The following is a 23746-nucleotide window of genomic DNA, read 5'->3' as shown; positions in this document are numbered from 1 at the left end:
AGTTTCCTTTATTCCTTAATTCAATTTTCTCGGCCCGCCCACCCACTGTCCTCAGACAGCCGTTTGTCAGTGTGACCTCCTTTTCCAGCTGCACTATCCAACGGAGGCCCTTTTCCCAGCCCGAATCCTCCCGGGTCGCCCTCGCAGCTCTCCCTCCCGGTCCCCGCCCCGCCTTCTCCACTACAGCACGATCCCCGCCACACAGGCCCGCCCCTCCCTCCGACAGCCAATGGCGGCGCGACCCCGCCCCTCCCGCCGGGTTCCGGGGAGTTAGCTGGCTCCCGGAGGCTGGGGACACTGAATTCTGCATCTTCTTTTGGGCTGCGGCGATACAACGCCCCCCAGCCCCGCGGCCCAGCCTCGGGGCAGCCATGGACTCGCAGGAATTGAAGGTGACCGGGCGGGCGGGCGGAGTTCCTTTGCGGCTTGTTGGCCCAGGGGCGCGGAGGGAGCTCGGGTGGCTTCGCTAGGCCGCTGTTTCTCTGCGATGCCCCGGCCGCTCGGGTTGCATGGTGGGCCTGCAGCCTCTGCCTACGGCGGGTCTCCTCGGGCCCTGCTGGGGAAGCCCAGGTCTGGGCAGCCCGCCCGCGCGCTGTTTCTGAATTGCTGCTGTTGGTTGTGTTTACTTTTGCATCATGTTTACTAGGAAAGCTTGGGTTACCTATGACACTGCGCCTCCAGGTGCGATTTTTAAGGTCTTAAGGCAAACTAGTGTCAGCTCCCACACTGAACAGTAAAAAGAGCCCAGAAAGATTATAGGAAACCCATTAAAGACGTGAGACTTAAAAGTGGAGGAGTCGTTATTTTAGGGTGATGGTCTAATTTGTTTATCACTGACTCATCCATTCAGCAATGACGGTCAACTTAAGGCTGATATAAAACAGTTAAATACACGAGGCTTGAAAATAAAATAACTTTTCGGATGTTGGTCTTCCCTATTCATTTGTTCACTGAATCACTCGTTCAGCAAATATTTATGAAGGGTTTACTGTATGTCCATTAGAAGCTGGAGATGGCAGTGAGCAAAACTGAACAGTTTCTGCCTTCTCAGATTTTACAGGCTAATTAATGCTGGGGAAAACCCGAATTCAGTTGACTCAACAAGTATTTATCAAATGCCTCCTATGTGTCTAGCACTATTCTACACACTGAAATAATAAAACCAAGAAAAACTCTTCCAATCTTGGAGCTTACATTTGAGTAGGAGGAGTCAGACAACAAATAGGTAAATAAGATGTGTATCCTGTGAGATGGTGATAAGTGGATGGAAGACAGTTTGGCGATGCGGGAGGTTAGGGAATGCTGAAATGTCTTATTTTTCTGCCTGAAGTTTTACATTATCCTCTGTTCTAGCTATCCCCCTATATCCTTAAATTTTTTCATTCCCTTAAATGTATTCTTTGCACTGCCACCCAAATGAACTTTCTAATAAAAAACACTTTAATGTAAAAATGGGGTTCCTCATCACTTAGACTTGAGGATCAAGCCCAAGTACTTAATATGAGGCTCTTCACCCCACCTTCCTCTCCAACCTCATCATCCAATACTCTCTGTCTTACTTAAGCCTCCAGAGCAGGGAATGGCAAACTCTCTCAACAAAGGGCCAAATTGTACACATTTTAGACGTTAGGTACCGTATGGTCTATCACATCTATTTGGCCATTGTCATTCAAAACAGCCATAGACAATACTTAAATGAGCATGGCTGTGTTTCAATAAAACTTTATTTATGAACACTGAAATTTGACTTTCATGAATTTTCGCGTTATGAAATATTTTTCTTTTTTTTTTCTTGACAGCTGGAAAATATAAAAACCATTCTTTTTTTTTTTTTTTTTTTTTTTTTTTTTTTTTTTTTTTTTTTTTTTTGAGGCGGAGTCTGGCTCTGTCGCCCGGACTGGAGTGCAGTGGCCGGATCTCGGCTCACTGCAAGCTCCGCCTCCCGGGTTTACGCCATTCTCCTGCTTCAGCCTCCCGAGTAGCTGGGACTACAGGCGCCCGCCACCTCACCCGGCTAGTTTTTTTGTATTTTTAGTAGAGACGGGGTTTCACCGTGTTAGCCAGGATGGTCTCGATCTCCTGACCTCGTGATCCACCTGTCTCGGCCTCCCAAAGTGATAAAAACCATTCTTAGTTCACTGGCTGTACAGACAGCTAGCCAGATATGGCTCACAGACTGTGGTTTGCCAAACCCTGCTCTAGAGTATGGAGTGGCTTTTACTCATCTTCATCACCGCTACCATCCCAATGTACCATTGATGATTTCTTATCTGTGTTGTTGCAGTTCCTCTTCCTAACTCCTATACCTTCCTCAAGAATCATGAAAAGGAAATAGAGTGTGTATGTGTGTGGAGGGAGAGTGAGGGGTTTGCAGTTCAAGAGTCAGCTCTGAAATCCTCCCCAATAATCTTTCCCTTGATTTTAGTCATCCATCCTCCCCTCACGCCACATTCAGTTTTCAAAGCTGTCCAAATGTTACTATCCCACATGCCCAAAGCAGTATATAAGCTCTTTTCTTACATTTACTACATTGTGTTTCAGTTAGTCTTCAGATTACAGTCTCATCTGAAAAATATAAGTTTTTTGGTGGGACAGGAACCGTGTCTTACTCATCTTTCTATTCATAGTACCTAGCCCAGTGCCTGGGTACTAGTAGGCAGTCAGTAAATGTTTTGGATTGAACAATCTAACCTGAACCAAGGCAGTGGCACTAGGTATGTTTAGTGGGAGGTAGACTAGAGAAATAGAAGAACCTACTGAGTGGTTCGACTTAGAGAGACTGGGCAAATAGGAAGGGAGGATTCATGAGTAGCAGAGTACCTGACTTGGGTAGCAGGTGGAAAATGGAAATATGAATCTGGAACATAGACAAGAGGTCTTGGCAGGACACATTTTTTTTTTATTCTATTAACATATGGGATCAGAGGAACTTAGTTTTTTCAGAATAGAACTCTTATACTATGATATCTTAATTAATTCTCACAGTGACCTGTATATTTGCATTACCAACAGCATTTTATAAATGAGCAGACTGAGACATTGTAAGAAGGACTAGAGATTTGAAGCCATGTCTTTTTGCCTTTAAATTCCTGTCCTTTTTATGGTTCTATGCCACTGCCTTTCAGGAGGATTATAGATGCTTAGTGATAGTGTGCAAAAGTCAAGTAACGTATTAAATGTGTCCTTAGTTGTGAAAAAGTAAGAGGTCATTTTGCAACTTTAGGGAATGGAGCATTGAAGGAAAACTGCGCTTCACTGAAGTGTGTTGTGGGGGTCTGGAGATGGGGTGTGGGTCACACTTTTAAGAAATGTGGCTAAAAAGGAAAATAGGGAGCAGTGATCACAAGGAGGGAGGCAGAGTAAAATTACAGAGAACAGTCGCCTAACTGATCTAGAGAAGCACATGGACTATAGCCCTCCAAAAGCAAGAGACGATATACAACAGAGCTGTCGGACCAGCGTAGTGGCTCACGCCTGTAATCTCAGCACTTTGGGAGGCCCAGGTGGGTGGGTCACTTGCGGTCAGGAGTTCAAGACCAGTCTGGCCAACATGGGGAGCCCCATCTCTACTTAAAAATACAAAAATTAGGCCGGGCGCGGTGGCTCAAGCCTGTAATCCCAGCACTTTGGGAGGCCGAGACGGGCGGATCACGAGGTCAGGAGATCGAGACCATCCTGGCTAACACGGTGAAACCCCGTCTCTACTAAAAAATACAAAAAACTAGCCAGACGACGTGGCAGGCGCCTGTAGTCCCAGCTACTCGGGAGGCTGAGGCAGGAGAATGGCGTGAACCCAGGAGGCGGAGCTTGCAGTGAGCCGAGATCCGGCCACTGCACTCCAGCCTGGGCGGCAGAGCGAGACTCCATCTCAAAAAAAAAAAAAAAACAAAAACAAAAACAAAAATAAGCCAGATGTGGTGGTGCGTGCCTGTAGTCCCAGCTCAGGAGGCTGAGGCAGGAGAATCGCTTAAACCTAGGAGGCGGAGATTGCAGTGAGCAGAGATTGCACCACTCCAGCCTGAGTGACAATCTCAAACAAAACAAAACAAACAAACAAACAAAAAAAACAGAGCTGTCTATACACCCTTAGATTTCAGTTGTGTCACTTAGTCACCTGTATTTCTCACTGCTGCTGAACAAGCTGTAGAGTACAGGTAGGTAGGTATGGGGTGGCCCAAACTGCTTTCTGGTGAATCAGGTGTATCGTAGTGATGGCGGGAAAGTGTGGTTTTTGTCTTTGTTTAGGTTAGCAACCAAGCCTTAGACATAATCCTAAGAAAAATGGTAGGCAGCACAGGCCCATTTTTATTCAGAAGTTAGTAGGTCCTGATAGTTTTGTCTTGTATATGGAAATAATATAATTTTGGAAAAAGCTTAAAGACAACCATTTCCATTGAAAAATAGTTTATTTATTTTTAACTGACAATTTATTTGTCACAGAACTCAAAGCTGAGTAAGATAACATTTGATGATACGTTGAAGAATTTAATTTGTCATTACTTTGTAATGCTGTAATAAAATACTGGATATTTTAAAAAGAAGGGTTTTTTTAAAGAAACCTATGGTCTGGCAATGGAAACCTTTTGTCTTTTTTTAATTTTAATTTTAATTTTTTTTAGTTCCTGTTTATTGTCTGCCTTTCTGTTTTCTAAAACGTTCAAGAAAATGTGGGCAAAGGAAAAATGGCAAAAGCAGCCTCATTTCTGTGCTGTTAACAAAAACTTTAGGAAAAAGGATTTAAATTATTAGAAAACATTGAATTATTTCAGTAATTTTATGATCATTCAGTTCTGCAATTCTTAGCATTAAGTTCTAGCCATTAACAGTATTTTAAGAAACTTGGAAGAAAAAAGTCATATTGCCTAAATTTTACATTATTCTAGATGTTAGATTAATATCTGCTTCTTAAGAGTATTTCAGAGCACCAGAATTCCTTTATAACATTTTTCCATTATTTTCATTTAGACTTTGATTAATTACTATTGTCAAGAGAGATATTTCCATCATGTGTTACTGGTTGCCAGTGAAGGAATTAAGAGGTATGGAAGTGATCCAGTCTTCAGGTTTTATCATGCCTATGGCACATTAATGGAAGGTACGTGTTAATCATTAAACATGTTCTATCAGTTTTAAATTCTTGCTTTGTACTAAGAACAGTTTTTCATATCATAATCTTGATTTTCAGGTAAAACTCAAGAAGCTCTTCGAGAATTTGAGGCTATTAAAAATAAACAAGATGTATCACTTTGTTCTCTAATTGCACTGATATATGCCCATAAAATGAGCCCTAATCCAGGTATGGTATTTAAATACAATGCTTAGGACAATTTTTCCTATTCAGTTTATTTTGATTTTTCTCAGTTATCAAGTCATTCAGTCTGATCACACTATATTATGCATTTTCTATAGATACAATTTATACATATATTTATCTTCCTGACAAGGGTATAAATTCATCAGGCACACGAAATGTGTCTTATACTACTTTCGTGTTCTTTATATCCTATGGCAGAGATTTCATTAGTACATAGGGATTTTTTTTTTAGACAACTTAAAGGGGAATGTATATTAGTAATTGTTATACAAAAAAACAGGTACTGTATATGCATAAATTGCTCTGCAGCAGCCAAGTTTACAACTTATGTGCAAATATATAGCCAATGCAGTTTATTTCTGTATATTAAGCTTCTTGAGAGCCTTAAAAACCTTTATGAGGGCTATATCTTGGGAGATATTCAGCAAATTTTTATGCAATAGTAGGTTGACTAGATTATGACTAGATTATAGAAGGAAATTTATACATAAACCAGCAATTAAAGTTGTGTAAACTGCAGGCTAAGTGGCTCAAACCAGTAATCCCAGGAACTTGGGAGGCTGAGGTGAAGGATTACTTGAGCCCAGGAGTTTGAGGCCAGCCTGGGCAACATAGTTAGACCCCCATCTCTAAAAAAACAGAAAATAAAAAATAAAGTTATGTGATCTGTCTTAATGTATAGTTAACTTAGTGGCGAAGGCAGAAGAGTTTCCCAATTATATGTAATAAAGAAGAAGTAGTGTTATATTCTTCCATATATATCCAGTAACAGCTAATAGGATTGTAAATATAGATTGTGTTTCAAAAAATTAGATAATAAACAAAGGTCGTAGACTGGTTCCTTGAATATTAGACGAGACTTTTTTCTAAAGCCAAGTATGACATACCTCCTTCACACATACGCAAATCAATACGAAGTTATTTAAAACATGTAAATATGTGCTTAATTTCTTCAAGAAACTGTGCCTAATACAGTGAGAAGCTACAAAAGAATTGTAATAAGTGGTTCATGCCATCAAATTGGTAATGTAGTGGAGAAAACAAAATGTAAAAACCACAAAGATTAAATTCCAGTGTTTCTATTAAATAATACAAAATGAAACAAATGAGTTTATAATTAATTGAAGTTGATATGCACTATTAATTTGGAAGAGTAGGCTGAGAAGGCTTTTGAAAGTTTGCAACTTAATCTGATCTTTGAAGGACTGGTAGAATTTGAATATAAAGAGTATTGGCCAGAGAGGAGAAATGGATGGGCAAATACATGGAAGTGGTTCAGGATTAGGCTCTTCTGTAGATCCCCTTTCTCTGTACTCCAGTGGGAGTGTGTTTAGCTAGAGCAGAGAATTTTCATGAGAGAGCTGCAGTCAGTATAAATAAAAGAAATTAGTAAAAAAAAAATTCTTTTTAGAATCAAGTTTTTATTTAATTGGTTATTCTTACCAGTGTTGATTCTGTTGGAAACTGATTTGCAGGACACTGAAATGATGGAATCAGAATTACTGTTTAGAGGAACCTGAGTGCTAACTCTGCTTTGCACCAAGGATGATGCTGAATGGACTCGAGCTCTAGTAGGGGCCCAGATGTCTGTAAATACCACGTAGGAAAGTCCTAGATTGTTAGTATACGTTCTTCCAGGATGCTGACATAAACCCTGCTTATAAAAAGGCTGAGATCTGGCAACAGCTTTGTGCAGACAGTGTTAGAGCTTATTGATACCTCATTAGGGACGTGATGGGAAGCTGAGTAGGAAAGATTTCCTGTACAATGCCTGCTCCTGCCTGGTGAGGTTTTTTTGTTTTGTTTTGTTTTTGTTTTTTTTCTCTTTTTCTGTTTCTGTATCATGACTGTTTAATGAACACTTCTGAAGGGGTTGTGGGGTGGGGATTGGGGAGAGGAGAAAAGGGTCTTCTTGCTAAGCAATCTGTAGACTTACAGAAACAGTTTTGTTTCCTTAACTCGTTAGATTGTACCTTGTTAATTTCACGTTTAAATTTATATTATTAGAGTTGAAAGGAAGAGTCACATACCTTTCTCCTTGGTAGCCATTCCAGGAAGATAGAACTGTTGGAATCATGGGCCTCAACTTATGTTTCTTCTTCCTCATTGCATGGCTGATTCTGATTCTGATTCCATCCAGGGTTTGGGTATAATTGACTTCTGTGTCCTAAGCAGATACTTATATATAGATAGATAGATAGAGAGAGAGAGAGAGAGAAAGAAAGTGGGAGAGAGAGAGAGTATATAGATTTAACGTAAGTGAATAGAGTTATCTATTTAAGGGAGCAGTCAGTATTAAACTACATCAGCAATTACGCCATCTTTTTACTGACCCGTAACAGTAACTGGCATGTTTATATATTTTAGAATTGTATTTAAGAAGTATTAATACTTTGAGTACCAGTAGTGGACCTGTTCCTAATAATTGTGGTTAGAACCATTATACATTTTTACAAGTCTTATTATTAAAAAATATTAGCCTATATAGCCTTTCTATTTTGGAAATGATGTAAACTCTATAGCTGTATTGTGCATTGCAGTGATCCTTGACCATATACCTCCTCTGTTGCCCAGACTGGAGTGCAGTGGTACGATCTAGGCTCACTGCAACCTCCGCCTCCCAGGTTCAAGCAATTCTCCTTGTCTCAGCCTCCCAAGTAGCTGGGATTATAGGCACCCACCACCACACCCACCTATTTTTTTTTTTTTTTCCAGATGGGGTTTCACCATGTTGGCCAGGCTGGTCTCAAACTTGTGACCTCAGGTGATCCACCCACCTCGGCCTCCCAAAGTGCTGGGATTACAGGTGTGAGCCACTATGCCTGGCCATATACAGCTTTTTTAGTAAGTTTGAGGAAATGAATTTAAAATTTGATTTAATTCTAATTAATTTACTTTTTAAATTTAAAAATGATACTTGATTCAGTTATTAGAAAACTTGTTTCGCAATAACTTGAGTCTAAAAATCTGCTTTTCAGCCATAAGTTTTATGAAAACTACAAATCAAGTATTTTGGAATAAAATGTAGCTTTTTTTTTTTTTTGAGTCAGAGTCTTGCTCTGTCACCCAGGCTGGAGTGCAGTGGCACGGTCTCAGCTCACTGCAAGCTCTGCCTCCCAGGTTCATGCTATTCTCCTGCCTCAGCCTCCCCAGCAGCTGGGACTACAGGTACATGCCACCGCACCTGGCTAATTTTTGTTTTTTACATTTTTAGTAGAGACAGGGTTTCACCGTGTTAGCCAGGATGGTCTCGATCTCCTGACCTCGTGATCCACCCACCTCAGCCTCCCAAAGTGCTGGGATTACAGGCATGAGCCACTGTGCCCAGCCAAAATTTAGCATCTTAATTGTGCTGTTAGTATGAAATACCACATTTCACAGTAAGAAAAAAGCATGCAAAATATCTCATTAATTTTTCTATCGATGATGCATTGAAATTATATCTTAGATATATTGGGTTAAAACATTAAGATTAATTTTAATTGTTTCTATTTCTTTGATAGGGCTACTAGAAAATTTTAAGTTATATATATGTCTTGCATTTTATTTCTATTAGACAGTACCACTATAGAGAGAAGTAAATTTTTTGCCTTGTTAATTATCTGACCTTTTATAAATACCTGATCTAGAATTTAATTTTTATTTAATATCATTTTCCCCTCCCAGATAGAGAAGTTATTCTGGAATCAGATGCCAGAGTGAAGGAACAACGTAAAGGAGCTGGAGAGAAAGCCTTATACCATGCAGGCTTATTTTTATGGCACATTGGTCGCCATGATAAAGCAAGAGAATATATTGACAGAATGATCAAAATGTCAGATGGTAGTAAACAGGTAGCTATTTTTCTGATTTTAAAATAATAACATTAAAAATGCTTACGTTATTGATATATCCAGTAGTATCTGTGGTTTATTTCTTTATTATTGTTCACTCTATGGCCACTTTGTAAATGACAGCTGTATTTTAACCCATTTATGGTTATCAGTATGGTTAATAGTGTATTGTAGAATAGGGATTCTCTAAGGTTAGTTTTATGCTACTGACTCTTCAACGATCCCTGCCTGGTTCCTTCCCTCTGTTTTTCTCTTTCTTTTTCTCTCCCTTTTTTTTCCCTTCCTTCCATATTTTATTCTTTCCTTTTCTCCCTCTCTCCTTATTGAACAGCTGTAGATACAAGGCACCATTATTTGTAGTGTTAATAATGTAAAGGAAAATAGTACACAAACTTCACTTTCATGAATGAATAATCCAGTAGTGGCATAGAGCACATCCCCAGCTAATATTGTGAGAAAAATGATAGATGATATGAGAGATATGTGATTAAAGTATGCAAGAAAATAATAGCTAACATTTATTGCTTGCTTACTTTGTGCTAGGCACTGTTTTAAATTAAGGAGAGATCATATGCATAAGTGTTAAGAGAATGTGAAAGAATTTTTTTGAAGGAACTAGCATTTGAAGTCAAACCTGAAAGAAGGATACAATTTCAACAGGCAAAGATTATGGAAAAGGGAAGTAGATATTCCCAAGGTGAGAAATAATAGATGGAAATGAGACATGTTACTTCAGTGTACACTGAGATACTCATATTTGATGGAACATAGGATACGTTGGTAATGAGAAGGGAAGAAAAGCTTGGAGAAGTAGACTGAGACAAATTGAAGGATCTTGACTGCTAGTTAGAAATATTTGTGTCTGATTTGATATGCAATGAGAGGCTACTGAAGACTTTTAATTATGGTAGTGATTTTATTAGAATGCAAATCCAGAAGATTAATTTAGCAATGGTTTCTTGGATGAAGTGGCTTGAGGATAAACTGAAATGCAGCAAAAATAAAAAAGTACTTTCTTGCAGAAGGTTTTGAGGCATGACACTAAAATATTGTACAGTGAGTACAAAGTTCAGAATTTTTAAATACCCACAGGACCTGTGAACTGATGATAAATGGTTGGGAAAGATAACAAGTTGTCATGTATTAGGATGTCTTTGAGGCTTTCAGCCTAAATAAATTAGAGACCAGTTAGCATAAATAGAAAATACATTGGCGTAAGAAACTGGTCTTAAAGGGAAGTGATCTGTTTGACTTAAGACATGCTGTATTTCTGGTTCTGGCAGAACAGTAAGATGGAGATAGCAGATGAATTTCTGGAAAAATAAAAATTTAGAAGAGGTTTTGGGCTAGAAATATAGGTTGGGAATCATCACAGAGACAATAGTTAAAACCATTGAAATAATGGCACTGATTTAGTGCATAGCATTGGTTAAGATTCTGATCTGTATTTTCAGGTGAAATACAGGGAGGTGAATATAGTCTTGGTTAAACGTTTATAAATTTGTCAGTTAACCTAGATTTTTAAAATAGAAGAGCATATTCACAGTTTTTTATTTGACCTTAAACAGAAAAATAACCAGTTTTTGTCTTCTTTTCAATCCTATACGTCTTACAACCCGTTGGCCCACTGACTTGTGTAAAGATAAATATCCATGAGTTCTTCAGTTTCTAATTTTTCAGGCCGTTCACCTGTCATTTGAAATTCAATGGACTAATCAAAGAGGTTAAGAAGATAGTTGCCAGATCATCTGAATCTTTAAGATATGTGAAGCAAGACATCTTCTGTTATTTCATCTTAGTTCATTTAGACTGTTTGCCCAAAAAGAGACAACAAATACTCATCTATATATTGAATTACATGTTTAAGTGTTATTATTCATCAATTACTAGCAAAGTCTCAGAGAAAATAATGGTTTTAACACTAATGGAATATTTCATAAGCTTCTTAATTTTAATATTGAGCTCAATAGTAATGTTAAAGGCTGAAATTTGTAATATAGTTCCCAAGGCACTAGGCTGGCAAGGGTTCAAAAGTGATTTCACTAACAGAATTTTATTGTTCATAACATATTTGATAGAGTCCTTTTTGTTATTAATTGCCAGAAAAATGACAGTAGGCTCTTTCATTAACATTTATTTCTTTTCATTTCTAAAGAAGTAAAAATAGAATTATTCATTTTACAGGGACACATTTTGAAAGCATGGCTTGATATTACAAGAGGAAAAGACCCTTACACTAGAAAAGCACTGAAGTATTTTGAAGAGGGACTCCAAGATGGGAATGATACTTTTGCTCTGCTGGGTAAGGTGAGTTGGAGTTAGGGTAAATAAATCATGTTTCAAAATGTATTCATAATATATTTGAAACCTGACAAAACCAAGTAGCTCAAAAAAGTTGATAATTTTCATGATACTGTTGTCAGCTCACAGCTGTAAGGTGGACTGGCATTTGTATAAGAGGATGAGCAATACACTAGAGAAATGTATTCCCTGCCAAAGTTCCTGAATCCTGGATCAGCTGTAACTGTTATTGTTGTTGTTATTTTGGTTCAGACATTCTTTCCTCAGCATTTATTATGTGTCTTATGTATATGAGGCATCCATCTAGATACTAGAAACCCTGAGCAAGAGAAAACCTCCTGTTTTTATAGAGCTTGTATTCTACTGATGGAGGCAGACAATAAACAAAATAAGTAAGTAAGTGATATAATATATTAGAAGGTGGTAAGTACAATGGAAAATACAGCTGGAAAAGCTGGGGCATGAACTTCCAATTTTACATGAAGTGGTTAGAGAAAGTGACATTTGAGCAAAGACATTTAAGGAGGTGAGGGTTAAAGCCCTCCAAGCATCTTGGGGAAAGTATTTCAAATAGAGGAGATGATGAGTTCAGGTACCTTAAGGCGTATTCAGGGTTAGCAAGGAGGCCAAAGTGAATTGAGTAAAGAGAACAGAAGTGAAGGCCTGAGGAAGAAAGGTGGGATGGGGATGAGGAGGAGTCGTGGGCCTGTTCTGTGAGGCCTTTGGCTTCTACCTTCAATTAGAGAGACAGGCAGCCAATACAAAGTTTTGAACAGAGAAATAACACGATTGGACATACATTTTGAGGGGTGAATCATTAGAACTCATTGATGGGTGGAAATATTTAATTAGGACCCTTTCTTCAGTCCCCATTGATGCTTTCTAAGTGCCTTAATTTTTTTTTTTGACTCAGCAAAAAGAAATTATATGTTGGGAACAACACAGTCTGTTAGATAAGCGGTAATTTGAGGGATTAAAAAAAAGGGGAGAGAATTCATGTGTTGACTTTTGTTAATGTCTTCACATCACTTTTCCTGTCACTTCGTGTGGACAGTAAGCCTGTTGGACATCTTGTTCAGGAGCACCACCCTCAAGTTTTACCTAATGGCACTGCTGTAGAAATTGGCCATACACTTGTCTTGATCATTTTTCTTCTCTTAAAGAAAAGCTATTTGATAAAAATTTTCCTCATCATCTCTTTTTAATGTACTAACTATATTTATAGCTTTTTTTTTCTGACTATGAAAGTAATAAATGAACATAGTAAAACTTTTTTTAGAAAATACAGTAACATCTGAATGACAAAATGAACATCACCATTGGAAATAACCAGTTAAACTATTATATATGATATCTCTTCATGTCAGTAAATATACATCTACAAATTTAGGTCATCATTTTTAATGATTACTTAACATTTTATTAAATAGATATACTATAATTTTCTCCTCTAGGTACATTTGGGATTTTTTTATACATAAACAATTCTGCCATAAATATCATCTATATACTTCCTTGTGGTCTCTTCCAATTATTTCCTTTGGATAATTCATAGAAGTGAAAATGTTGAAGTAGAGGGATTTGTTTGAACTTTATTTTGCTTGTTCTTTAAAATCGTATATTCTTTAACCTGAACATAATTTTTTAAAAAAGGTGCAAAATTTCTAAAATTTCTTAAAATTTTAGATACTACTTGAACATTTCCTGGAAACATTTTAATCTAAAAAGACAATTTTCCTGTTCTAAATGGAAACATTATTTTATGGTATTTCTGAGAACATTTTAAAAACTTTTCTCCTTTAATCATGTTTTTCAGCCATTTAAAAGTAAATTTTAAAACACAATAGCTATAATGTATTTGTATTATTCTGTGATGTTTTAAAATTTTGTTTTGACAAAAACTTACTGTTTTTCTCATTAAAAGTGATAACTGCTCCTCACAGAAAAGTCAGTAAGTATTAAATGCTCATACTCTGCCTGCTCTGCATTATGAGAACTTTGATATGAAAGATCACAGTTTGGATATCACTTTTTTTTTTCTCTTCCATTAGGCACAATGCCTTGAGATGCGCCAGAATTATTCAGGTGCCCTGGAGACTGTGAACCAGATAATCGTGAACTTTCCGAGCTTCCTTCCTGCTTTTGTTAAGAAAATGAAATTACAACTAGCCTTGCAGGATTGGGACCAGACGGTTGAGACAGCACAAAGGTTAAGTAATAAAAGTTGACACAAGTCTCTTTGGATTTGGTTATAATTTTGAGAAAAAGCGAAATCTATGTGAATTTTTTTCATAAGAGTTTTAAAATTTGATTTTTTTCAAACAGTATGGAACCGAGGAAATACTTAAAGTCACACTGCTTTTAAACATAGAATTTATGGATTTACATAAACATTTGATTCCTGTTTTAAGACGGACACTCTATTTAGGCAAACAGACCAATATCTCTGTGGTCATGAAGCTTATATTCAAGTGAGAGGAACCATATACTAAGCACACCAAATAAGTATATTCTGTAGTATGTGTTAAAAAGTATAAGTGCTACGGGGAAAAGATAAACCAAGAAAGAGATGGGGAGTGTTGAGGAGTTCGGTCTTATGGGATGGTCATGGACGGCTGAGACCTTTGAGCCATCTTCTAAAAAAGGTAAGGGAGTAAGCCATGCAGATACTTGAGGGAAGACTTTGCAGAAAGAAGGAAAAGCAAATGCGGAGTCCCTGAGGTGACATGAGGCACATGTCATATGTTTGAGGAGTGGGAAGGAGTAAGAGAGGTGAGTAGCGTGTGAGGTCTGAGACAAAGGGTGGGAGTGAGCCCGTGCTAGATGATGAAGGGTCTTGTCAGCCATATGAGGATTTGGGGTTTTCTTCTGAAGCATGAGGTTACTGGAGGGTTTTGAGTAGAGGAGTGCCATCAGCTAAATTCTGTTTTAAAAGAATCACTCTGCCATGTGCAAAACAGACTGTGGGTGAGCAGGCAAAGGCAGAAGCAGGGAGAACCTTTTGAAAGCTGTTGCCATCATTGAGAAATGGTGGGGGCTGGCCCAGTGTAGTTGTGGTGGAAGTGCTTTGAGAAGCAATTGGAATCTGGGCCTGTAGCAATTTTGTTTAGGAGTAAGAGAAAGAATAGTTTAAGGTGATTCCAAGGTTTGTGGCCTGAACTACTAGAATAACAACAACAACGATGATAATGAACTGTTGTAAAGTGTTCAGAGTGCCTGGCTCATAGAAAGTGCTATCTGTTTATTCCCAGGGTAACCCTAAGAGGAAGGTACGATTAGTATTTCTGTTTTACAACTGAATGGACTAAGGCACGAAGAGGTTGAGAAGTTTCTCCAAAGCCACACAGTTACTTAGTGGTGGAGTCAGGATTCAAATCCAGAGCACTCTACTCCCAGACTCTGTGCTCTTACCCACTACTTGTACTAGAGGATGGAGTTTGCTTCAGCTGGACAGGATGATTATGGAAAAAGAAGGTTTCAGGGCAGGGAAGTAGTTTAGCCTTCAACATTGTAATTTCGAAATGCCTATGAGAAGTCAAGGTAGAGATGGATGTATGGGCAGGCAGCTGTATGTCTGAATCTGGAGTTCTCGAGAGAGGCCTAGGCTATAGCTAATATTTTGGAGTCACTGACACATAGATGTGATTTAAAGCCATGAGATCAAGAATAAATGTATTTGAGTCACAAATCAATACTTTCTAATGGATGAATTCATGTCACTTAATACTGAAATCACAGAAAAGTACATTTCATAGGTAATACAAATATACCTTTAAAATCAGAATGTCTTAATAGAACTTCTCATGGAAACAATAGGCGAGATCCTTTCAAGATACAAATGAAGTATAAATTGCATAGAAAGTCACCTTTACCTCAGTGTGGATCAAGGTTTATAGTCTTAGAATCTTCAGAATAAGTGACTTGCAAGCATGTCTAACTTTCATCCATATCTGACAAAATATTAATGGCTATCTCAGGACCGAACATCTTGGTAACATCTTTGCTAAGATCATCTATCATTTATTATGAAGAATTTCAGATTTATGTAAAAGCAGACAGAATAGCATCATGAGGTACTCTTATCTGTTTCCTGCCCCCAGCTACCATCACCACATGACTAAACCCCCGTTTGCTTCCTGGGTTTAATTTTCAGTTTGAAGCAAATTCAAAACTCTGAATCATTTCATTTGTAAATATCACAAGATGCATTGAAAAAATGGGATAATTCTTTTCCCTCTACAACATGACAATGTCATTATCACATATAAAAAATTAAAAATAGTTTTTTAATATCAAATATCCAGTGTTCAAATTACCAATAGTCTCAAATATTGTGTTTTTTAAATAAATTACTTTTTAATCAGGATCCAAATAAGTCTACATATTGTGATTGGTTTATATCTTTAAAGTCTCTAGGCTCTCTCCCAGTCTCTATAAGTTCTTTCTCACTCTTTCTCTCTCCCTTCCTATCTCTCCTCTTCCCCTCTTCCCTCTCTCTCCCTCCTTCCTGCCTTCCTATTTCCCTGTTTCCCTTCTCTTTTTCTTCTTGCCTTTTTTTTAAGTTAAAGAAACCAGTATTTTGTCCTGTAGCATTTTCCATGATCTGGATTTTGTTGTTTGTCTGCCATGGTGTAGTACAACTTGTTGCTTTATCCTCTGTAGTTGGTAGTTGGATCTAGAGGTTTGGTTAAATTCACATTCAATTTTGTTGTTTTGGCAATTACTTCACGAGTGGTACTGTTGTGTTTCATCACAGTGACAGAATGTCTGCTTGTCTCTCTTTGTGGTATCAGCAGTTATTCATGCTCAATACCTAGGTGCTTGATTCTTAGGGATTATACTAGGATTACATTTGAATTCTATCATACTTTCTTTGTTTCTTAGCTAGAATACCTATAAAGAAAAACTTCTCCTCTCCTGGTTAGTTACTGAGTGGTGTAGTTCATATAAGAAAAATAGGATAAGATGCTTGAGTCTTTTCCTTTATTTCCAGGTTTAAAAAAAAATGCCAAGAATTCCTTAGCATCCTTCATTGGTAACTGATTAGTGGCTTAGGTTTGTTTGTTTTATATGCCATGGATTTAGATGAGTGCTTCTGGACATTTCAGTCATTATAATTGTACAGTCTTTGACTATTAGGAGCTTCTTCAAGTTGTTCTTAAGTCCTTTTGACATGATCCTAGTAGTCTTTGATAGTTACTTTGCTATTTGGTATGACAAGCTGTCCAGGCTCATTTTGTGTATTACTTCCCCAAGTAGGTATCAGTCATTTGTCCAGGGCAATCTAATCTCTTTTAGTGTGAAATGATATTTGAAGGCCACAATTTGGGCACTAGTAATTTTTTGATGTATGTATCTGTCAAGATTTTTTTTTCTAGGCACTGTGTGTGTGTGTGTGTGTGTGTGTGTGGTTTCTATGTATTTTAAAAATATGTTTATATTTTGAGGGTGTTTTAAAAATAAGAAATAGACTCATAGTGTACTTTTAAACTTGTTTTTCTCTTTAAGAGAGTGTTTCATAGATATCGTTTTATACCTATTCACATAGATACACCAAATTGTTTTTTAATAAACAGTATTTTTAGGGTACTTTTAGACTCACAGCAAAATTAAACAGAAGGTACAGAGATTTCCCATACATTCCTGCCTCCACACATAGATAATCTGCCTAATTATCAACATCTCCCACCAGAGTGGTACATTTGTTACAGTGGATGAACTTACACCATAGTCACCTAAAGTCCCATCATTTATGTTACAGTTCACTTTTGGTGTTGTACATTCTAGTGGTTTGGACAAATGTGTAATCACATGTATCCACCATTATAGTATAATACAGAATATTTCTACTTCCCTAAAAATTATCTTTATTGTGTATCCACTGTATATCCCTCCGTCTCCCCAACTCCTTGCAATCACTGCTCTTTGTACTGCCTTTATAGTTTTGCCTCTTCCAGAGTGTCTATAATATAGAATAATGCAATATGTAGCCTTTTCAGATTGGCCTCTTTCATTTAGTATTATGCATTTAACTTTCTTCCGTGTCTTTTCATGACTTGATAACTCATTTCTTTTTAGTACTGAATAATATTTCATTGTTTGGATGTACCACAGTTTATCCATTGAAGGACATCCTGATTGCTTCCAAATTGTGGCATTTATGAATAAAACTACTATAACCTTGTGCGGGTTTTTGTATGGACATCAGTTTTCAACTCCTTTGGATCAAATACCAAGGAACATAATTGGTGAATCATATGGTAGGAGCATATTTAGTTTTGTAAGAAACTGCCAAACTATCTTCCAAAGATGTTATACCATATTATATTCCCACCAGCAATGAATGAGTTTCTCTTGCTTTAAAACATCTTCATCAACATTTGATGTTGCCAGTGTTCTGGATTTTGGCCATTCTAATAGGTTTCTAGAGGTATCTCATTGTCATTTTAATTTTAATTTGCATTTCTCTGGTGATATGACGTGGAACATTTTTAAATATGCTTATTTGCAGTCTGTATATCTTGTTTGGTTAGGTGTCTATTAAGGTCTTTGGCCTATCTTTTAATTGGTTATTTGTTTTCTTATTCTTTGGATTAAAGAGTTATCTGTGTATTTTGGAAAACCATCCTTTATCAGGTGTATCTTTATCTAATAAATATTTTCTCCCAGTCTATGGCTTGTCTTTCACAGAGCAGAAATTTTTAATTTTAATGAAGTGCAGCTTATCACCTCTTTCTTTCATGAACTATGCCTTTTGTGTTGTATCTAAAATGTCATCATCAAACCATAGGCCATCAGATTTTCTCCTGTATTATCTTCTAGGAATTTTATAGTTTTATGTTTTACATTTAGCTCTGTGATCTATTTCAGATTGATTTTTGTGAAGAAGGTGAGGTCTGCATCTACATTCATTTTTTCCATGTGGATGTCCAGTTTTTCCAGTGCCATTTATTGAAAAGAGTGTCTTTTCTCCATTGCATTGTCCTTGCTCTTTTGTCAAAGATCAGTTTACTATCTATGTGGGTCTATTTCTGTGATTTCTACCCTGTTCCATTGACCTGTTTGTTCTTTCACCAATACCACACTACTGTCTTGATTACTGAAGCTTTATAGTAAGTTTTGAGATCAACTAATGTCAGACTTCTAAATTTGCTCTTTTCCTTCAATAGTATGTTGCTGTTCTGGTTTTTTCTGCCACTCTGTATAAACTTTAGGATCAGTCTGTCAATATCCACAAAATAACTTGCTGGGATTTTGATTGGGATTGCATTGAATGAGTTTATAGATCAAATTGGGAAGAACTAACATCTTATACTGTCTTTGCATCCATGACATGGAGTATCTCTCCATTTATTTGGTTTTTCTTTGATTTCTTTTGTCAGAATTTTAAAATTTTCCTCATAGACATCTTGCACATATTTTGTTAGATTTATATGTGCCTAAGTATTTTACTTTAAGGAGTGCTAATGTAAATGTTACTGTGTTTTTAATTTCATATACCACTTGTTCATTGCTAGCACATAGGAAAGCAGTTGATGTTATATATTAACCTCATAGCCTGCAATCTTGCTATAATCACTTGTTGATTCCAAGAGTTTTTTAAATTGATTCTTTTAGATTTTCTACATAGATGTTCCTGTCATCTGTGAACATCTATTTATTTCTTCCTTTCCCTAATCATTTTAAAACTGAGTAGCAATCTGTGAATTGAAAACACAAATAATTTATTTAATCTCTCCCCATTGGTATACACCTAAACTGTTTCCAATTTTTCACTGTTCAGTATAGTGCAGTGTGCACACACGCATACACACATACCTCTTTGAACACAGGTAGGACTATATATGCAGAGAAGTTTCCCAAAGGAGAGATTGTTGAATCCAAGATACTGTATTTGTTAGGGTGGGCTAAACTGCTACAAAAATAGATCTAAACATATAATGATTCAGTGTAATAGAAGAATGTTTTCCCATATGTAACTGTTTTGGGTAAATGTTAAAAGTGATCCGGCAGCTTTGCTCCATACTGTTTTTAACAGACCTAGACTCCTTCCATCTTGCAATCCTGCCATCTCCTAAGACCTCATAACAGCTGGCAGAAAGGGAAAGATAATGTAGAGAAGTCATTCCACTTTTTATAAAATCCCAGGCCCAAAAATGGAATGTATTATTTTATTTCACGTTGACCACCTCTAAATGCAAAGACGTCTAGGAAGTGTTGACTAGCCACATGCCCAAACAAATAAGGAGAGAATGGATTTGAGGAGACAAATTGTAGTCTCTGCCTCAAGTATATAAATTTAAAATTTTGATAGGCACTGCCACATTGCTCTCCTAGGAAATCGTACTAATTTACACTCCTACCAGTAGTCTATTGAATGTTCCCTTACCTTATCCTCACCAATTCTGGCCATTTTCAGTGTGTGTGTTTTTGTTTTGTTTTCTAAGCTGTCTGAAACAGAGGTGTCTTATTTTTATTTTCATTTATTTTATTGTGTTGTGATTGAGCAACTTTTCATATGCTAAAAGCTCTTTTCTTTGGTATATAACTGGTTCTAAATATGCTTTTTTTTTTTTTAAGTAAGCCTATTCTCTCCTTTTTTATGGACTCTGATAATTTTTATCGCAAGTTCTCCATCATGGTTTTTTGTTTTTTGTGTGTGTGTGTTTTTTTTTTTTTTGAGACAGAATCTTGCTCTGTTGCCCAGAGCAAGATTCAATGGCACGATCTTGGCTCACTGCAAGCTCGTCCTCCTGGGTTCAAGCGATTCTCATGCCTCAGCCTCCCGAGTATCTGGGATTACAGCCATCCATCACCACACCCTGCTAATTTTTTTGTATTTTTAGTAGAGACAGGGTTTCGCCATGTTTCTCTTATAACAGTTTTGTTGTCTCTTTTTTTTTTGCTCTTGACTCTCATAATCAATTTACAAAATAATAAAAAAGAAACCGTAGAAGATTTTGGTTTGAATTGCATTACATTTGTAGTCATTTGTGGGAAAAAAATTTTTCTTAACCAAAAATGAGCATTATTATATCAGGCCGCTATTGGTGTATAGCAAACAACCACAAATGTCAGGACATATAATAATAAGTATTCTTTCCTCACATTTCTGTGGGTCATCAAGGGTCTGCTGATCTCAGGCAGGGCTTGACTGGGGCCCTGCTTCAGTTCAGATCCAGCTGGGTGAGTGTGGCACATCATTGCAGTTTGAACTCTTGTCACCTCCAAGAGTGTTTTTCCCTGGACTCACAGCAAGTGGCAGCCACTACTCAGAGGGAATTCTTCCTATACTGATAGCAGGTGCAAGAGAACAAACAGAAATATGCAGTGCCTCTAAAATTTAGCCTGCTACACTGCTATTCCTGCCCACATTCCATTGGCCAATATAAGAAAAATGTCCAAGTCCCTAGTCAAGAAGCAGTAGGGTACACTCCAACTTTTGTAGTTAGTTACATGGCAGAAGACACATACTCAGGGAGGGTTAAAAAACTGGAACCAGTAATTGCGATGTGTACCACATCATCCATGATAAGAGAAGTCTAGGGCATTACCTTTTTGGTTCAATTCTTTTGAAAAATGTCCCTGAGTACAGTTTCATAGGAATTTTATAGCTTTTGCATGTTTCTTAAGTTTATGCTTGTTTTTTTTTTTCTTTTTGCTTTTTGTTCCATTTAGTAATAGGATTTTTTAATGTAATATTTTCTCATTTGTTTTTATCACATAGGAATCTGTTGTTGTGAATAACATTAGTAGGTATTGTAATGTTTGACCCAGCTTTGCATTCCTGGAATTCCTGTAATAAATCAGCCTGGTTAAAGTGAATTATTCTTTTACTATGCTGTTGTATATAGTTAGCTAATACTTTATTTAGGATTGCCACAAGATTTAATGAGACTAGTATAATCTATTCATAGCTCTTAAAAACATATTAAAAATTAAATTCCAGAGACTTTTATTTGTTTAAATAATAAAGTTGATAAGTTTCACAAAGCAGATATCATTTTACTAATGAAAATTACTTATTTTGATCAGTGGAATAGTGAGGCAAGCAAACCAACTTTTCATGCCCTCAAATTAAAGAAAATATATAAATTTATTTTGACATTAACTAAATTGTTTTCCTGCAGGTTGCTGCTCCAAGATAGCCAAAATGTGGAAGCACTGAGAATGCAGGCACTCTACTATGTGTGTAGGGAGGGGGATATAGAGAAGGTGAGTGGCATTGTATTATTTAAGTTTCCTATATTAAAAAATATATTTCATTACACATACACACCCACATATGCACACACACGTGTGTGCATGTGCATATACATTAAAGCCTTGAAGTTCTCTTTTAGACTATATGTCATGGTAGTTTTTAGTTGATTATTAGACTATACCTTAACAAAGAAGTCAGCTTCTGAAATCTATTAGTAAAGCAAAAATATTATACGATTAACATTACCCTTGAAAATCCCTTAAATCATTAATTATAGTATATATGGCTTTCTGTATGAAACTCCTGTGTAGTAATATATATGATTAATGTAACCAGTGATACTAGATATGAAAAAATATGTATGCAAAATGTAATTTATAGTATATTTACAATTTAACTGAATTTGCAAAAATTAAATGGGCTTAGGATAAAATCCAATTGTACCTTATAATAAAGTATATCTGTTTCTGTAGTAGTGAACACATTGACTATAGATTAGATCAGGGAGTGCCAAACTCTAATCTGAAGGAAATAGTATTAGTATAACATGTAGTAGATTTGCATTGTGTTTAGTGTGGTTAGATTGGTTAATGTGATGGTGCCTGATAGATACTTCAGTAAATACTAGGAGTATCTTAGTAGGGGTAAATTTTCCAGGCATTGAAATTACTCGTACTAAGTACTGTAATAATTTTTTCTATTCTAGAAAATATTTTGATTATAAACCAGTCTATAGAGGCAATTGAAGGGCTGATCTCATATAATTTGTAAATACATTATCATTTGTATTTCATTTGTGTCATGAATTAACTGTTGGAGGGGGAGCTGGGCATGAACAGTTAATGAAATATTATGGGTGTCTTTGCCTATCCAAAGGTTTCCATTCAATAATAAGTATTAAAGAAACACATTCTAAAACACATTTATAATTACTGAGCTTGTTAGAACCTTAAATATGTTTTATAACATATAATCATCCATTGGAGGAGGAGGAATTTATAAAAGCAAAGGTCTTTTAAAATACTAGTCGGGTTATGCTTTCTTAGCATATATGTGCATGTATTATGTTGTTTTTACTTAGTGTATTTTAAAGTTAATACCAGTTGCTTTTGTTTTAGGCTTCCACCAAGCTGGAAAACTTGGGAAATGCATTGGATGCCATGGAACCACAGAATGCTCAACTTTTCTATAACATTACACTCGCCTTCAGCAGAACTGTGAGAGTGCCTACCATGTACCAGAGCTCTGTTATCTATGGTAGAGGACATAAAATAAGTGGAAAAGGTGGAAGCAGGGAAGAGCATATGGCCTAGAGTGCAAATATGTATTTAAATATATGACATACTCCTAAGAAAGGCAGTTTAGAGGAGATGTGGTTTCCAGCTATAAGAACCCCTGATGTAGGCTTCATGGAGGAACTGCCACTTATTGATCTTTTAAGCATAGCCAAGTGCCTTCCAGGCAAAGGAAGTAGAAGGTGGTTTATTTTCATCAGAGCATAGATTTATGACCAGGATTGCTCTTAGCTTTTGTTTTTTAAAACTATTTTTAAAAACTTTTAAAGTGTATAAAAGACCATTTTGGTGGAGGAAATGGTTGGTAGCTTATTTTTTTAAAAACAATAGGAAAGAAATGTTTTTATTATAAGCTCCCAGTAAAAAGAAGGTAATCAAGAATAAAATAGAAAAATACAGTAGAATCTCGAAATCAATACAAGGAATGACAATATTGAAAAGTTCATTAAACTAAGAAGGTTAAAATAATTAGCAAGCATAAAGTTGAAAGAAAAAAATAAAGGATATTAATTGTTAAATGACATGACTATACTGAATTTTCTTATTTAAAAACAAAGATACCAGATTGTGTAAACTTTAGAGGAAGAAAACTCCCTGCTGTAACGAAAGTTTGAATTAAGGAGGTATTTACCTTTTTCGCTTACCATAGTCCTAGACACATTATTTCAATTACTTTTTTACTAAGCTTATAAAAATTATATAAGTTGGCTCAAACATTTGAATAAGTATTTTACTATTAAAGATTGTTGTCTTGAAAAGTTATGTACTTATTCTAACAACACTGCTATTTCTTGAAAGT

General features: G+C 36.5%; 1 protein-coding gene and 1 long non-coding RNA gene across 9 annotated transcripts in view; one reads left to right on the top strand and one right to left on the bottom strand.

Moving 5' to 3' along the window:
• Positions 1–243: 243 nt before the first annotated feature.
• TTC21B (tetratricopeptide repeat domain 21B) overlaps positions 244–23746 on the top strand; it is a 94898-nt gene continuing 71395 nt past the window's right edge. For 7 of the 8 annotated variants that reach the window (XR_002725543.2, XM_023188134.2, XM_023188130.2 and 4 more), the window contains exons 1-8: positions 269–392; positions 4966–5095; positions 5186–5296; positions 8981–9147; positions 11332–11454; positions 13500–13657; positions 21579–21663; positions 22771–22869. Coding sequence is in view for 7 of the 8 variants with exons in the window: in XM_023188134.2 (XP_023043902.1) it covers positions 372–392; positions 4966–5095; positions 5186–5296; positions 8981–9147; positions 11332–11454; positions 13500–13657; positions 21579–21663; positions 22771–22869 (894 nt within the window). In the remaining variant the exon portion in view is untranslated. Of the gene's footprint in view, positions 393–4965; positions 5096–5185; positions 5297–8980; positions 9148–11331; positions 11455–13499; positions 13658–21578; positions 21664–22770; positions 22870–23746 lie in introns of all 8 variants that reach the window. The other variant, XM_023188129.2, reaches the window with a different exon arrangement.
• Positions 6360–20777, bottom strand: LOC111523506. The gene is made up of 5 exons (XR_002725544.2): positions 20557–20777; positions 19838–19899; positions 7345–7492; positions 6758–6793; positions 6360–6648 (listed from the first exon to the last, which is right to left on the bottom strand). It is a non-coding gene; the product is annotated as an uncharacterized LOC111523506 (long non-coding RNA).

This window comes from Piliocolobus tephrosceles, chromosome 11 (genome assembly GCF_002776525.5).
Source record: "Piliocolobus tephrosceles isolate RC106 chromosome 11, ASM277652v3, whole genome shotgun sequence".
NCBI classification, from domain to species: Eukaryota; Metazoa; Chordata; class Mammalia; order Primates; family Cercopithecidae; genus Piliocolobus; species Piliocolobus tephrosceles.
The sequence above is the reverse complement of the archived record's forward strand: the minus strand, read 5'-3'. Positions and strand labels throughout refer to the sequence as shown.